At 34.5% G+C, this 18,072-nt stretch overlaps 1 protein-coding gene across 1 annotated transcript in view; it reads right to left on the minus strand.

Moving 5' to 3' along the window:
* The window catches only part of LOC145728173 (uncharacterized), a 31,138-nt gene extending 14,152 nt beyond the window's left edge, over nucleotides 1-16,986 (minus strand). Inside the window, exon 1 of the mRNA XM_081978216.1 lies at nucleotides 16,071-16,986. Within this exon, the coding sequence (XP_081834342.1) occupies nucleotides 16,071-16,833 (763 nt within the window). The 5' untranslated portion in view covers nucleotides 16,834-16,986. The remainder of the gene's footprint in view (nucleotides 1-16,070) is intronic.
* Between the last annotated feature and the right edge of the window lie 1,086 nt (nucleotides 16,987-18,072).

Consider the following 18,072-nt stretch of genomic DNA (forward strand, 5'->3'; position numbering starts at 1 on the left):
CAACTTAGCAACCGTAAAATTCAGAAAACACACTGTAGGTGGTTTGTGATTGGTTAAAAACAGCGTCTGTTATTAACCAATCAAACACTACAAAAGTCATATTGAAATACGACATTTTAGCGATTGATCTAGCTAGATATTTAGTAAAAAAGTCTTAAAAGTAAAGAGTTTAGATATCCTCATAGGACATCTCATGAAACCCTGAAAAACATTACTTTGTTTTTTTTATTATACAACGTCCTGTATGTTATTTTGCAACATTTTTATAGAGGTAAAAAAATTTAAGAATTCTCTATGGGAAATCGATGACAACAAAAGAGAACTCTCTAGACGAAGATAGCAAAATGCCTTATAAGTGACCTGTTCCAGTCTACCGGATTTCTCCTCATATGTCACATGACGACTTCATCATAAAGTTTGATTGATAGCTATGACCAACTGTCAAATTATGTTACATCTGCACCAGAATACTGAGACAGGTCTCCGTTGAAACAAAAAATAAATATGATGATTGAAACATTGAAAATCGTCACGTGACCATTTGTATTATAGAGAAAGTCACGCTTCTTTAAAAATATCAGTTTAAACTGAAAGCTTTAAAAATAAATTTGATGATTGATTGATACGTCACCGTTTTCACCTTAAATGGAGTCACGTGACTTTTAAAAGCATCACTATAAACTTAGAAACGGTCACGTGACCGTTCAAATATTATTTTGACATTGACATCTGGACTTTTAAAAAAGGGTAACGAGACGTTGAAAAATAAATTTGATGATTGAAAATATGTCACGTGAGCTTTTCCACTGTAAAGAGCCACGTGACTTGAAAAATATCAGATTAAACTGAAAAACGGTCACGTGACCCTTCAAATAATATTTTGCCATTTAAACCGGTCACATTTTTTTAAACTATTTCCATTTCAACTGAGAGAGAGTTGTAGGAAATTTTATCCTCTACAAGATTGTATTAAGGGGTTTTTGTCCTTAAGATCCTCCCTAAGGAGTTACAATGTAAAAGTGACAGGGTGTACCAATCTGCTTTTTTTTAAACTTTTATTGGCAGTAAAGTTTATACAGGGTAGAACAAGAAATTTAGTTACATCATTCAAACGATCGTGGTGCCACAAATTCGTGTCTAATAAAGGGATATATAGTATAGGGATCTCGAAAACGATAAGAGATACAGAGATGGTTAAATGAAGGAAAAATTGTACAATTTGGAGATCAATCTTATGCCGTTTAAACATTTTAAAAAAATTCGATTACTTCCGAAAATATCCGAAAAACTACGAAATTTCGTAAAAACGTTTTTATTTTATTGTAAGCTTCATATAGTGAATACTGACACAGTAATGACACTGTACTTGCATGATTTTGGTTAAAGTCAGTATAGAGCAAATGTGACATAATTTGACAGTTGATGACGGGATACTTAGGATTGTTGGTAGCATGATCATATGACCAACTATATCAACAGACTGGCACTTATACAGGGTTGTATTTAGTTTAAATCAGTATCTACGTCAAAGGTCAAAGATTTGGTATAAGGGAAGAAAGCGAGAAAAAAAAGAGGGAGTGGTCCCCGACTTCAATTTACAATTCGCGACGGAGTTGACGTTTTATTATAGAACGAAACGTTTCGTTTGATTTACGATCGTCATCCGACACCTCGAGAGCGGCGTCGTCGGGGAATTTACAAGAGTTTTCCCGGACCCGTGCGCAGGAGGAATGCTCATTTTCTCATCAGGACTAAATCGGGTGGAAAATAGCCACCGGGTGCGACCGTATTTATTACTGGCGCTGCTGTCAACCCCGCAGAGTTATTGTTAGCGATCACCCCCTCGCCCCTTGTTTTCCTCAGCCCTTTTAACATTTTCTCGCCACCACCGATTGTTTTCCACCCGGTTGAGATCAGTCCTATGTTTTACTCGATAGCCTAAAAATAATGAATCCTTAATTGATTTTCAATTAAATATTGAAATAATGCATAAAGCAGCATCACCTAAAACTTAAATTAATTATCACTGAACCATCTCTGCTTCTTTCTTGTGTTTGGCCATCAATAAGTTAAAAGTACAATGAAAAAAGTACTAAACGAACAATCATTCAATTTCTTCAGTGCAGTATTGAAGAAAATGAATAGCAAATTCCTGGTGCTTTAAAGTAAAATAAAATATTAGCTGTCCGCGATTCTAAAATTAATGGTTCTCCTCTTTGAGAAACCATAAGAAAAAAAAAACGCCCATAAATAACCAGGTGGGTTCCCTTGAGCGGTATATTACGTCTAGTTTACGCAAAACCTTTTAAGATTTATACAATGTCACTGCATAATTTGACGTTGCGAGATAATTAATCAAATTTGCAATTACCTGTAATTACCTAAGGAACTACAATGTAACGCCTCATTAAAGTTAGTGGACTCGTTCTTCTGTTCTTCTTTAAACTTTCCGACGCTACACGCGGGCATTTGTCACCGATCCGACCCTAATTCAGAAAGATTTACCTCGTAATGAGTGTAGCTCTGAAGGCAATAAAACTGGACTCGAACAAACAAATAACACATAATCCAGATTAAGGTAGTTGTCGCCTTAATGGTGACATATTGGACGATCGGGGATACCGCACGAATCGAGAATAAATCACGTGTAGGTGACGTAACGACATTGAACCGATCTTCCTCGTTTTAATTTGAACTGCCAGATTTATTTCCACCACACGACCCTGTTTAATTTCAATTTTACGACACTAAAATTTTACGACCCACCCCTGATCCAGTCGGTTTGTCCTCTGTAAAATCCTCCGATAAAAGTTCAAAAAGTCCCGCCTCGAAGTCTGTTTATTAGTTGGAGAGGTTATTAGGACGAAGTGGATCAGCCCCTTAATCTGTTTAACATTTCAAACTGTCAAAATACGACGTCAAAAGGGTGCTCAAGTTGTTATTTGTTGGGCCTTTTTTGGCTGATTTAAGTGGGTTTTAAATTTCAGTTTTTTCCGGAGTTATTTTCGGGTTTGACCATCAGCTAAAACCAAATGTATTGCTTCATGACCCTTAAATTACAAATTTTGTTACAATTGTTAAAACGAGGTTGCTAGTTTCACTATTCATTGAACTCTAATAATGACAGCTACTTTATAAGTAATATGCTTTTTTCCTGTTATGCAATGACATAAAAAAAAACTTGAATTGTTAATGAGAAACCTTATGATAAAACAACTTATTAAATTCACAAATTATTTAGTGAAGTATTAACAAAAAACTATTATAATTCAAACAGTAGCATAATTTTAAAAAATAAAATGCATAACATGGATCTACTGTAAACATTTTGTGAGCATTGCAAAGCAAAAGTAACTTTTACAGGGGATTTTGTCCCTGACTGCTTATTCAAACTGGGTTTCTGGCAGTTCAAACTTTGACACCGCTTTTATCCATGACTGTACTGAATTTTGTACGGTTTTATTCAAATTATTAAATTAATTTTTAATAATTATTGAGGCTTCCAAAAATGTTCTTAAAACAGTAATTTTCCTACTCCAAGTGACTTTTACAGGGGATTTTGTCCCTACCTATTCTTTCAAACTGTGTTTTTGGCAGTTCAAACTTTTTTTTTCCTTTTCTCCATGACTGTACTAAATTTTGTCCGGTTTTTCAGGTTATTGAATAGGAAATAAAATAATAAACTTGTTTTTGAGATTGCCACAACTGCCACCTGACCATATAGCTAAATAGTGTTCTAGAATCACGTGACGACTATCCCTGAGGTCAAAATTGTCAAACTGTGTTCAAAAATTGCAAAATAAAGGGTTTACACAAGTTTTCTTGCAGTATTTGATATGAAACGTGTTTGTGCACCGCCCTCTGTACAAGAAAGCCAAGAAGGTGCATGCCAAAAATTCCAATATGGCCGAAATAGTGGTTGACAGTTTGCATTTGTTTGTATTGTGGAAATTGAGTTTTTCCATGATTAAATTAATTTTTAAGGTTTAAAGTCAAGACTTGGGATTACTTGCCAAAGTAATTTTTGTTTGCTATTATATATTGTTGTTTATATGTTTATTGTTCTAGTAAAAGTGTAGTTTGTGTTCATTTTATTGTGTTATCACTATTGTTATTGTTCCTTCATTGTTCTATAATTTGTTGTTGGTTTTTTAACTTAAATTTTATTGCCTCTTCAATATGCCGTCCACTTGTTGTTTGCCAAATTGTAAAAGCAATTTGGTGAAAGGCCCAAAAGTGTCAGTCTTTTACTTTCCAAAAGACCCTGCTCGAACCCAATAGTGGTTGAAAGCTTTGAACTGGAATGATTTTACTCCAACACAATACTCAGTGGTAAGTACAATATGCTTTCTCATTCAGTAAACTTATTGCCTCTTACATACATAGGTATGTGAGTTACATTTTGAGGCCGCCTGCATTTTGAGGGCAACAAAGGTTTACTCTGAAGAAACAGGACAGCTTTTAGAAGTTCCATTGGCACATTTACATTTTAAAAGAAAGGTCTTGGTAATAATATAAAACCCATTTACCAGTTTTGCTTACCTAGCTTCAAGGATTTCCAAATTTTCTTTGATTGAGCAGTTTTCACATTAGTTTGTTGTACTTTCCAGGACAAAGGGTTCTAACCAAACTTGCTTTGGCTGGACTTTATTGGGTATAAAAAGCCATATCTATACATATCTGGATCAGGAATGAAGCGTTCTTTGATTTTTCACTCACAACTTCTAATCAACTACACGAAAAAATAAACAAAAACATATTTTCTACTGCATTTGCATAGGTTTGTGTACAAAACGAAAACCGCTAACACCGCCATTAAAAGTGACATTCTAGGCTTTCTTATACAGAGGGCGGTGGTTTGTGAGATTTATGACAGTTATTTTGATAGTAGTCACGTGGCTTTCTAGCTAAATTATCCTCTAAAACCACGTAATAATTGTCACTAATGTCATGAAATGTAAAGTATGGTTTATAGAGGCAATTGTTGTTATATCTACCGTTATCTACCGTTTTTTTTACCGACTACTCCGCCATGAAATATTTTGACTTAACAACACTGTACATAAACGTCATCTGTTAATAATAATCATTTTGGGAATAAGTTAGGTTACGGAATGACTTTTACTGAATGATTTTATTTTTTTAATAAATTTATGAACACGAATTAAAAGTATTTAATTTCTACTGTCATCACCATCAATTCGCCAACAGATAAAGAAAGCTCTAGTATTCAACAATAAGAACTTGAATAACTGACTCAAAGCAGAAAATTGTTGGGTCACTGATGAGTCCGTAAAACAATTTTAAATGTCCGATTTACGGGGAAAGACATTCTCCCACGATTCTGCGACAGACTTACGACCATAAAGCACAGCTGCGCCCTCATTACAGTACGGGCGATGCCTAAATCAAAAGTTATTATCGTTGTACTAAACGTTTTCATAATTCAACATGTTAACGCCGTTTAATAACGGTTCGAAAAAAATGCGTGTTAACAGGCCCTCGATAATGGTGAAAGCGTTAAAAGATATACGCGTATATCCTCATGTAACCGCGATAATTTGAAAGTAACGTTTCCAGTTTTTTCCTGAAACTTTTAATAATAACCGGGAGGACGTTGCTCTTGATAGACGAAAAAAAGACGATTCATGGCTACCCCCATAAATTATTATCAACCCTTCTGGTCCTAAAATTACCGTTTAAGCTTCGTATAAAAAGCATTAAGTAATAACGTGGAAGAAGTAAACAACCCGCCTGCTCTGACAAGGCATTTTTCCGCACTAATTATGTCCGATAATTAAATATCTTCTGGTTCAGAATAACCATGATTAATTAAAGAGCACCGTTCATGGGTTACGTCATTAAATATATTAGACGTGAAGTAAAGCTCTAGTGTCTAAAGTTGCTGATCGCTGTAATAATCACGTTCAATGTAAACATGACTTTAGATTGTGAGTTAACGCGCATCAACTTTTTCCGACAACTTCATGAATTAAGTCAAGGAAGACTAAACACCGAACTTTTTAAAAAACCTTGGTTAACCGTGTCGGTGTCTCTCTTTGATCTCCATAATAAGGATGAACAGACACTTTTATTTGTGGGTTCTTTGCAACCGGGGTAGACCGGCGTTACCTATTTAGTATCTTTGATATTCATCGATTTTTTTATGTTTAGTAATTAAAACGCGCTGCCTGGGTGAATAGCGGTCTTAAATTCACCACGCCCAATTTCGCTCAGTCTCGACCAAAAACGGATGTTCGGGAACGACATGCATTTTTTGCTTGCAGCCCAAATAATCAACGCTGCTTAAGCAGAAATTTCCGTTTTGGTTTTGTAACCAAGTTCAGTTAATTAAAGTGTACAAAGAAAAACTTAACACAACATTGTAATCAATTCTGGTTTTTGATTATTACAATACTAAATTTTGGGTTATTAAACATATCGTCGTCTTAATATCAAAAACTCCTAAGTCATTTTGACAAGAATTTACAGGAAACGAAAAAAATGTCTAGTGTTCGTTGATACATTATATGTTATATTCATAATTTAGTAAATGCACTCAAAGGTATACTGAAGTGTTTTTAGGAAAAAAATCTTGATTTTTGATGTCGAAAGTTTTAGGAGTTACAAAAATGTCGTAGCTTCTAAATTCCAAAAAATCTGATTTTTCATAGTAATCTGGTTAGAAAACAAAGGTAGTTTTTCCTTAGAGAAATCTACAAGCAAAGCAAATTTTGGTATAAAAGTGTTACAAAGCCAAACATTGTAGCAAAAGCAAACCAAGAAGCTCATTAACTAATGTATTGACGTTTAACAGCAGTTTTTTTGTACGAATCAGAAAGCTTGACTGAAGAATATCTAGGCTCTTTGGAAATTTAAGATAATTATGATTTTTCTTCTAGTTTCAATAGCTGCATTGACTGTTTTTTGCTCTGGTTATTGCTTTGGCTGTAGCATCTTATTATAGCTCCACGCGTGAAGTGAATCCTTGTCATTTAGTTCTTATTTTTTGTTTGTACTAACTTTGCTTTTTCTAGTTTTTCCTATTTCTTCAGTATTTACTATCAGCTGATTCTCTTTGAGCTGTTTGGTGTAAGGCATCTTGAGCCTTGAGGGCTAGGTCAGGCAGGTCTAAGTCAGTTAACATAATTTTTTCTCCTATACTGTATTTGTTACCGATATAAGTAACAAAAAGATCTGGGCCTAATATGCTATCTTAAGCATCTCCTCTACTGCTTATACCTATAATTTTTGCGGAATTTTATAAGGACCTATTTGACACATAGGATTGGATCCACCCCATCGCATTTTTTCTTATATCACATTTTGATAATTTGCCTAGCAAGTTTTCGTGATTAACACAATCGTATCCCTTGCTCAGATCCAGAAAAGTATCTAAAGCAATTTGTTTCTCTATTTTGGAAAATTTGTGGCATCCGTCGTACTTTTAGGTTTATATGTGCATCCATAAAATCTCTGTACCCTTCCTTTGGAGGTGTTATGAGTATGTGAGTACCATCAAATTCCTCCTATTGATATTTTTACTTTAAGAGTCTTTAAAATGGACAGCAAAAATCAAAGCTTCTGTTTCATTTAGTAAGTGTAGTCTTCCAATTTATGCTTAACTATTGTTTCCACACATTTTTTTTACTTTTTACTTTATGATCGAACAATCCTTTAATCAGAACATCTACATTGTGAGATGAGCAGTAAGTACCTACTACTACTACTACTCTGTAGCACTTCAACCCAGGGTGGGTCTTGGCTGCCTTCACCTGGAGCGGTCGTGGTGTCGTTGGTCATCTCCCTACATACTTGCTGGTCTACACCAAGGATAACCAGATCCTTAATGATGTTATCTCTCCATCTGAGCCTGGGTTTTTCCAGTGGTCTTTTTCCTATTGGTGCCTCCTCCCATACCCGTTTTATTAGGTGATCGTTTTGGCTTCTTTACAGGTGCCCTGCCCATCTTAGTCTGCTTAGACTTTATCTACTGAATGAAGTCGGGGCTTTGATATATTTGGGCAAGCTCAACATTGCTTCTCATCTTATAATGGCCGATTGCAGGGTCTCGAACGGGACCATATATCATGCGCAGGATCTTTCTCTCAAACCTTCTTAGGAGCTCTGTGTCGCGAACTGTCAGTATCTATGTTTTACTGGCCTATGTTGCTATCTTATCATTGGTGATAGATTCCGGTTTTGGCTTTTCTTGTGTTAAATTTTGTTTTTACCAGGGTTTGTACTGCAAATGTACCTTTGTTTGCCTGTGTGATTCGTTGTGTCCATTAGCAGAATGAAACTTTTTTCAAACACTTTTTTTTACTTGCTGACTGCTACGTGTCTAATTTCAATAAAATACTGATTTGAGTAGCGGTTTTCTATGAAAAACCGACTAAAATTTACTCCACGTAGGATTACAAAATACGTACGGTTCAGTCAAAATATATGATTGTAATATAGGTTGCAATGTGGTTAGATTCTGTAAGTAGAGAAAAATAAATATACATATAAAGAAAAAGATAAAAAAAGATACAAGATAAGCACTTTTGTGTGAATTCACTTTCTTAGTTAAATTGACGTCTAAAAATAAAACACAGCCAAAATGTCATAGTTAAGTAACTGTATCACTAACGTCACATTTGAAGCTACTTTTATAATCGAACTTCTGTCTTAACAATTTTGTTATTGGCTAACATAACTAAACATGCCTTAATTTACATTTAAACGGATCGAAAAACGAAGAAGTATTATATCCTCTCTCAGGGAGAAGGTCAAGAGTTGCAAAATCTTGCTTAGATGTAAAGGTGTTTCATGTATAAACTTGGTTCAAACGAGGATAAGTTTAAGAAGTTGCTGGGATTGTTTATAAGCCCATAAAATGTTCTTCTATACATAGCGCAACGTAAAAAAATAATTAAAAAAAAAAATTACAAACATTAAAGTTGTCATAAAATTCTTCTACTGCGTTAACCATACATCAGTGGTTTTTTATTAAAGGATATAGCGTCTTTCCAGTATGCTGACTTATTAATTACCATCATCGATCAATTTTCCGACGTTTTTATAGTTAAAAATGGAAACAAATTGGTAGAAATTGAAAGGTTTCACATACACGCGATAAAATAGCGGTTCATATTATCTATTAAATTAATACACAGCTTCGCATACTTCCAGGCAACATTGAAACGTTATTAAATAAATAATCCCTTTGTGCCAGGTACGTGTTTATAAACTAGGATTGCGTTTATTTCCACAGGACAGGTCTGACAGGAAAAACGATAGGGTCGGTTGAGCTCGTTAAAAAAACCGATTACGTCTTTGATTCCATGCAGAAAAATCGAATACGAGTAGCACCGAAATAATAAGAAAGCCGATCCGACCGATCACGTACCGATAATTTTTAGTCGGCGACCCGATCGTAGCGATCAGTAGCCATCACGTCCGCAAGTAGTACCAAAGTGGTACTTTTAGACCGCAATTAGTTTTAAATTGTGAGAAAGTGCAGATTTGCCCGGATCCCATTGCATTTTGAGCGTTTTCCCAAATCGGTTTACCTAATAGCGGTTAAACGTCGATTTGTTCTCAGGGATGTTTTGGTGGCCTAACCGACTTTATTTACTTCCTGGTTATGTCAAGATGTAATTGGTTCCACATGAATAAATGTGAATTAAACAAATAATACGAACATTCCTTTTGTGGTATTACGTTCATACCTATTTACTAAAGGATCAGTTGCAGAATCAAAACCCATTAAATTCGAACCAAAATAAAGCTCAAAATATGTAAAACAAAAAGATTACTCAGTCTTTAATCTGTAGAACTTTAGTAACAGTTTACTTATTGGTTTTAAGCGTAGTTTAATTTTTTAAACTTTATTGTAACTTTAAGGTATAGAAAGTTTCTGTCATGAGCCGAAAAATAACAACAAAATACCATACTTTTCATGATACATCCATGCTATGTTGTAAGGGAAAGAATAGGATTTAAGTTAGAAAACGACTAGTAAGTTCCAGAATTAAATTACTTTGAAACTTGCACAAACATTTTTTCACAACGTTTTTTCTTTAGAAGATAAAGTAAAGAATATTATGTCTTGTGCAAACATTACCTCAAAATTAAAAAAAAAAGTTATATTGGCTTTATAATTATTTATAGAGGAGTTAAAACTGCCTAACACAAATATTAACACTGTTTTCTAATATTCTCTGTTAGATCTAGTTTTTGGTAAGGTTTAACTTACATTTTGGAAAGCTAAAATAGACTCATCAACTCAAAACATTCTGTCAAATCGTAAAGTATTTCCTATTGAAAGAAGTCACAACGGAAGAAATCAATCTCCGAAAAAAACGCAAACCCGTCAATTTAACATCCTCCTGGGGCGTTTTAGGCTGATTAGGTGTCGCCCCAAGGGCCGTTTGTCTTTCGTCGCTGGGGATGGCGTTATCCTAGTGCCCATGTGGTGGTCACTATACAAATCTTCATTCAGTTCCTCGAATTGTTTTGACATTTATGTGAACCACACACGTATATCGTTACGCTCAAGAGTCGTAATAAATAATACCTAGTTTGATATTTTAATAAAGTAATACGATAGCATCCCCATAACCAGGTCGTTTAGCGTATCATTTACTAATTGTAAGTTGGTTAAACCCCACTCGAAATTTGGTTTTCTTATTCCTGGGCGCACAAATTGGTAAGCGGATACTTTAAATGAAAAACGCGAGGCAAGTTTTGACGTGACCCAAATTCGGGTTTAATTGGAGCTTAATTGGGAGTTCAAGATTGAGTAAACTTGTTCCAGGATTAACGTGGCTCGATTATTTTTCTCAATCCTAATGGAAAAACAAAAAATGGCACCAGAAGGTCGAAAATGTGACTGAAACACGCGACCCGGGCGATAAATAATGAAGGCAGTCGTTAAGACAAAAAAAACGTGATTTAAAGAAAATGTCATAATTTCTCATGTAAATCAGGCTCATTTGGACACCGGCCTAGCAAAGTTTGGTTTCCAAGATTGATTTTTCAATAACAAAACAACGACACGGCCGTGATTCAGCTAAACTGTAAATAATCTGGTAGATTTGCATCAGCACACGGCTAATTAGTGTAGTTACTGGCTGTTTTTGTTTTTTGGGCGACGCCATTTTGAAAACTCATCAATTATATATTACGGTGTTTCACTAAGTTAAGTATAGTCGATTAGAGAATAGTTTAACGCTCTGAATTATGAGGTATTTTGCAATTCAGATGAGGCGAGTTAATTAGTATGATGTACGGGAATTTCATCATTGAGTTTACTCGTACTTAACACAACACTTCAATATATTTAATAATTAACAAACAACTTAATTAAGAGATTTTAAGATTATTTATTCCTTGATATTTGTTTTTAAAACAGGAGCAATTAAATAGTAATTATTTCCAGTTTTCGTAAAAGTCAAAGTAAAATAGTAAACCTGTAATAGGAAGGTAAATCTTTTGAATGTGACTTTTACTGCTGTTTAATTTGATACATTTTACGCTGATTTTGCCATATGCTTGACTCGATTTTAATAATACGTTTGACAATGGAAAGGTTTTTTTTCTTTTTCTGAAGAAGTCAATAATTTTTTTGAAAGTTGCCACTGATTCGAGTATAGAGTATGTGACTGAGGTGTAAAAAATTATAAATCCGGTCTATCACCGTTATGCGCAATTTTTTTTCTTATTGGGGGTTTTTTCTTCTTTTCTCGTTTTAACAGTTTCTTTAGAAGTTTTGCGGAAGATTAGCAAGACTACACTTGAAACTACCGAATTTAAGTAAAATTTAAAGTACAATTTCAAAAATGCAGTTGTTTTTACTTATTCCAAGTTGAGCTAATAAGTTTTTACTTAAATTGGCTAGTTTTAAGTGTAATCTTGGTAATCCCGCTATTCTTCCACAAAAGATACAAAAAATAAAAAAAGTAAATATAAACCAAATTTTTAAAACTATGAACACAGTTTTATTCAATCTAAAATCTGACAGTAGAATCCTAGAAATTGCATTGTGGGACGTTTTATAGCTTTATATGATAATTATTTTGAGAGTTGTCACGTGACGGCCTAGCTGTCTAGCTAAATAGTGTTCTAGAATCACGCAATATCTGTCACTAATGTCAAAATTTGCCTAGAATCTGAAAGAATTTGAGTTTAACACAGTTTTCTGAGTTTTCGAAACAATACGTCTTTCTGAGGCTTACTTCTTCTTGAGACTGAGACAGTTATTTTGACAGTTGTCACGTGACGGTCTAGCTGTCTAGCTAAATAGTGTTCTAGAATCACGTTACAACTGACACTAACGTAAAACTGTCATACTGTGCTCAAAAATTGTAAAGTTTGGGTTTGCGATGTAAAACGTGTTTCTGAGATTTATAACAGTTATTCTGACAATTGTCGTGACAATCTAGCTATATTGCCTTCTAGAACCACGCAATATCTGTCAGTAATGTCAAAACTGCCTGTGCCTGAAACTACAGTTTAACACAGTTTTCTTACAGTTTCCGCGAACAAAACGTCTTTCAGAGATTGATGACAGTTGTCACGTGACCGTCACGTGGTTAAATTTAAGTTATTATATTTTGAAAACGAAACAAGATAAATAATGTCTAGTTTCGGATATTGATTAAAGACACTCACCTATAATATATTTGGAGTATAGTTTGCAAAATTATGTATCTCTTAAGCTGGTGTATACAGGGTGATTCCGCCATAAGCCTTTTATTATTTTTGGATCAAGGTTATCATTTAGATTTAGAAGAAATTCAGTTTTCTCTTCGGATTTTCAGATTTTAAAGAGTGTCACACAACAGTTCTAATTTTAAACAATTTCCAGTTTAATTAAAATTTGAAATTGAGCAAATAAGGCTAATACAAGATTTGCTCTAACAAAGTCATCAATACGATTCGTCTCACTCACTTAAAAGCACTTTGTGTCGAGTGACTTCCAAAAGATTCTAGAAGGTTTCTTTTTCACATAACGGCATTATTAAGCAATCACATCATATTAATAACCTAATAGGCCGCATTCAAAGTATAAAATTAAAAAGAGCCGCCGTGTGAGGTCCGATTCTCGTTTCGGAGGTGCGGAACGTGAAAGCTGACCAGATAGTAGTAATTTATAACGCCTCGGAGCTTTTTGAGCCGGTGCATTCGGCCTTTGTGACTTAAACCAGAGACCAGTTCACACAACAACCTCCAAAACTTTAACACTTCAAGCCGAGTTGCCCTTTTTTCTGTCGACTTAGAGTGGAAAATCAATTTTAGAGGGTGGATTTCGTTGCACGCAACTTTACACTAAAGTTCAGCAACTTTTAATTACATATTTTGGTTCAGTTAGGGTTGTAGTATGACTTTTTAAGCTCGATAAAAAGGTGAGGAATTTTGGCGTTCCTGCAATAAACAATAATAATTTATTGATCGAAGACATTAACAAAAAAGTGTGAAATCGTCCCTGATTTGAGCTGACTGACTTCTTGGGGCATTCGGCTTGATTGATGACTCTTCGAGGCTCCAATTTCGTTCGGCATGCGAGGTTTCTCGTTATACCATCACTGGCCTCTTATAGTCTTTTGTGAATTTGTATACATTCGAAATCTTTTAATGTGTTCATTTCGTTTTGTAGACCACCACCAAACGAAACAAGAACGAGTAATTAATCATCTAAATTTATAGGTTAGGTTGCAAAAGTGAGCTTTTTTCCCATGGGTTCCGAATGATGGACTTGATTGTATAGTAACAATTAATTCACACTTTTTCGAACTTAGATGGTACTGCCAGCAATTTATTTGATTGATGGTATGAATTTATTAGCTTCAGCCACTCAGTTTGTGGTGTATTTATATAATTTAGCATCCGGAATATTTGAGTGCTGAATTAGAGATAATAAATAAAGAAATGGCATTAATAAATTAACTGTCTGGTGGGAAATGCTTTATTAAAATTGGAGGTGTGTTTTGCCACTTCTACTTCAAACTTTAATCAACCCTATAATCAAATTTTTATTTTTAAAACACTACTATTATTAGAAATGGTCATAAAAAATGCTAGAAAACCTACTAATTAGCACATTATTATTCCTAATCTTTGAATAGTTTTTAATATGAATTAAATTACACAGTGGTAATAATAATTTCTCATTCTTGCCTTGAAGCAAGTGTTACTTCTATATAATTTTCTGTGTTTCCGCTTTAAATTTATTCAGAACATTAAAGTAACGAGCAGATTTTGAAATCGTTCTCATTTTGGAACCAAATGGATTATACACCAATCGAGTGGTTAAACTCGATGGCAAAGAACCGTAAAAAATATATGTAATTACTAATTTTATAACTCATTGAAACCTATTTGTAATATTTAAAGCATACAAAACCAGTACTACAGTAAATCCTAGATGAAAGGAATAATGATATCATCATCAAATAATATTGAGGTTCATTACTCCATGTCTTACAAACAGTTGTTGTTGCTTTATTAAATCAAGTCAAGAGTAAGTTAAAGATGTTTGAAAGTTTGAAAAACTGCATTAATGAACACAATTCTCTATTTCAAATATTTTTTAAAAGAGTGAATTATAAAAGGGTAATTTTATTGCAGTTATTTCCTTGGTTATTCCTTTTTGAAAGTATTTTTTGGGTACCTTTACTACTATACTTCATTTTTGTATTCAGTATAAAACTGGACTTAAAATTCGCTAAATTTAAATTTTTTTACAATTTTTAGAATACTGCTCACCAATGGGAAAATACTCTATTTAAAAATTCAGTAACATTCCTCATTATCAAAGGCATATTCTGCATACTTATTTGATTTTAGTGCATATGTTTACGAAAAGTGGTGCATATAAATGTATTATAATTTAATAAGTATTTTTGCTTGCATATATTCCCTGCATACAGTCCCTAATGCTTCTATAAAACCAATTGGCATGTAAATTATTTTTAGGCAACAATGTTTCAAAAAACATTAATATCCAGCGGCTTTATGTACGTTTTATCATAGTCTTGCAACTACTACTTAGTTTTGCAAATTAATAATTTTGTTGATACTATTGTAGAAAGGCTTTGTGAAAATTTTTTAAAAGTCTATTAAACTTTTAAAACACTTTACAAAAATGCTACAAGAGTAATATAAAGCCAGAGATAAAACTTGTGGCTCTAGAAAGATTGTTCGAGAGTGATATAAAACGGTTTTAGGTCATTTTAAAGGTTTTAGAACCCGACGACATTATTATAAAACTAAATTAAGTCCACAAAGCTTTATTATACTTTTTGACGTAATACATATTCTCATTAAAAATATTTCCAAACTACCGTTGTCTTATTTAAGAATTTGTGGTTTTTAACGTAGCTGAAAATAATCTGAGCATTTACATTTTTAAAAAATATACCAGGAAATGCAAACCGGCTTTTAACCAGAATAGTATAATATCAAAATTATTTATTGGTTGCATAAGAGAAAACAACTTAATAAACTCTCTTCAATTATAACATTTTCCAGTTTTAAAAGCTGTATGACATATAAAAGCTTTGTAAAGTTGTCGTCTAATAAGACACATTACAATTGAAAACAAATGTTAACAATTAATAGTATTAAAACCCTGCTTAGAAGCTCTTTTAAAGTGAATACTACATACAGCTGTATGAAGTCAAATGAAATTTAAAAATCTAACAAAGCTACATATTCTTAGTGAGTTCTAAGCAAGAAGCAGAATAAAAACAAATAAATAGTAGTCTTAAAAGTTTCTTGTACAGAAACTAGAAATATACTGCAGGTAAATAGTAAAACAAGGTTTTGCAACAAAAATCTCTTATAGGTCCTTTATCGATGTGTTAATAAAGCTGCTATCTAACTAATGTTGTATTTGGTCATTTGAGTTTCTTTTACCTAAAATTGTTATTATTATTGTCGTTTTAATAAACACGTTGTTGAACTAGGAGAGACTTTCGTCATTTTCGTCAAACAAATCATCATCTTCATTTCTTTAATTTAGAACACTTGGAAGTCCACTTAAGTGATCAAAATCTTAAAAATGCTCAAAAGGTCCTTACCTGTACTTGATTCACCAGCTGACGAATCAAAAGTCTTGGAGGTCATCTGAAACAGAGCATCCAGAGGCGTAGCACCAGGTCCTCCGCCTTGTTTCCCTTGTTGCTGTTGCTGATGATGCCTCTGTCGTTGTACGGAAGCAGGAACAATGTCCGGTGAACAACAATCGCTAGCCACACTCGATGACCGATCACTCCCAGTTTCCGACGTGTAACTCGCGTTAAAACCCATAAATTCCGGCCTCAACAAGGCCAATTGCTGTTGCACTTTCAAATGTCTATGCAGGGACTCTAACCTTTGATGGTGGGCTTCCACGTCCGCCGTATCTATGTCCCAGGGACGCACTATTCGCGTACATTGAGGTTTTGATGATGGTTTATGGTTGAGGATGTCCGCGATGGAGAAACTTTTCACTCCATCTTGTCGATCTTCAACCTCGATGGTTGGTGAGATCATCCGTCGGTCTGTTTCGATCATTTTGAGCTTTTTTAATGGCTTGAAGTAGTCTTCGTTGTCTGATTCTGGATATCGGCAATTGTTGGTTTGTAAACAGACCGGACTGGAGTCCCTGGACGTTTTGAGGCTGATTGAGGATCTCAAAGCGGGACTAGGGCAACCTACACTGATTTCGTCATCAGATTGAGAGAATTTTGGACCTGTTATTGTAGCAGGACTGGGAGATCTTGAGGTGATTGGGCTTTGGTATCTGGATCCTAAGTACGGCGACATGTTCTTATTCGGTGTAGACGAATCTATATCTTGCATTTTTTGGTAGCACAAAGTCTTATTTGTCACTGACACGACATTATTTATCTTAAAACTACATTTAGCACCGCTAATGTCACTAACAAGCCGATGGTTCGCGTCAAAAAAACTGAAAAACTTCAGCGCACACGTGATTCAGGTTAGTATCGTTAACGGATCTGGTAACAAGTGAAGGTCCTTTTGCCAATCTAGTCGACAGGATCTCTTTAGTAGACCACGCCCTATTGGGTCTACCAAAAGCTGCCCTCGACCAATGCGAGAGAGGCGGCTCTTTAGTAAAAATGCCGCCGACTTTCCTGATTGGCGGGAGGCGAGGCTTCAACCTATTTTACCCAACGTTTCGACCCACCAATCATCTGTCCAATTTGTACGTTGCCGCTCGTACAATTTGTTTCGGGGCAGATAAATGAGATTTTGTTTTAGGAGGTTGTTTAGCATGTGCTTAATGTAAATTATTTTGCTTTATGAGTTTTTACACTTTAACCTCTTTATTGCTCGCGTAAATTTTCAGTGTTTTATTACAGGGGGAGAAGCCTGGATTTAATTTAGCGTGAGCCACACTGGAATAAACATTGCCACAAATTAATTTATTACAAAGTTGGATTGTAAACAAGTTTTATTGTTGCTATACTATAAAACTCGATAAACTATAAAAAAAAACTATTTTATTCCCATGCTCATGGTCGCATTTTATCATACCTTTTGGTTCAAAAGGGTTGGGTGATCAATAACCCTAATCTCATTAGGCTTAGTTGTCAGGTTGTCTTTGGGACACAACAGTTGGCAATCTAGTTCGGGAACGAAACTCTTCCAGGGCACGGCTGACAAAGTTAATGGCGACAAATCAGGGGCGCACCATTTTTAATTTCAACTTCCCTGTTACTTTTATAAGAACATTTATGAATTTGAGTTTAATAAGTTCAACACCTGATTTATTCCCCTTTTCTTACTTTCATATATTCTAATATTTCTGTATTGGTATCAGAATATAATGGCTGAGACTGCTATACGCCACTGACCGCTCCAATTTACATTAGAGACAAGATTAGGTGTGGCGAATGCGGGGACTCCATAAGGTAAATCGCTGAAGCGTTTTTAATTAACTTATTAAATCTTTTGATATTTTCCTGGCATCGAAAACTTCGGCCTTTTTTCGGCTAAAAGGACCTACTAATTGTGGACTATGTGTCAGTTCTTTTTAACAAAAGTAGACAGTAGAAATTAGTAGAAAACAGAGCA

Source organism: Ips typographus, linkage group LG4, assembly GCF_016097725.1.
Source record: "Ips typographus isolate SLU linkage group LG4, UJ_Ityp_2.0, whole genome shotgun sequence".
Lineage (NCBI taxonomy): Eukaryota > Metazoa > Arthropoda > Insecta > Coleoptera > Curculionidae > Ips > Ips typographus.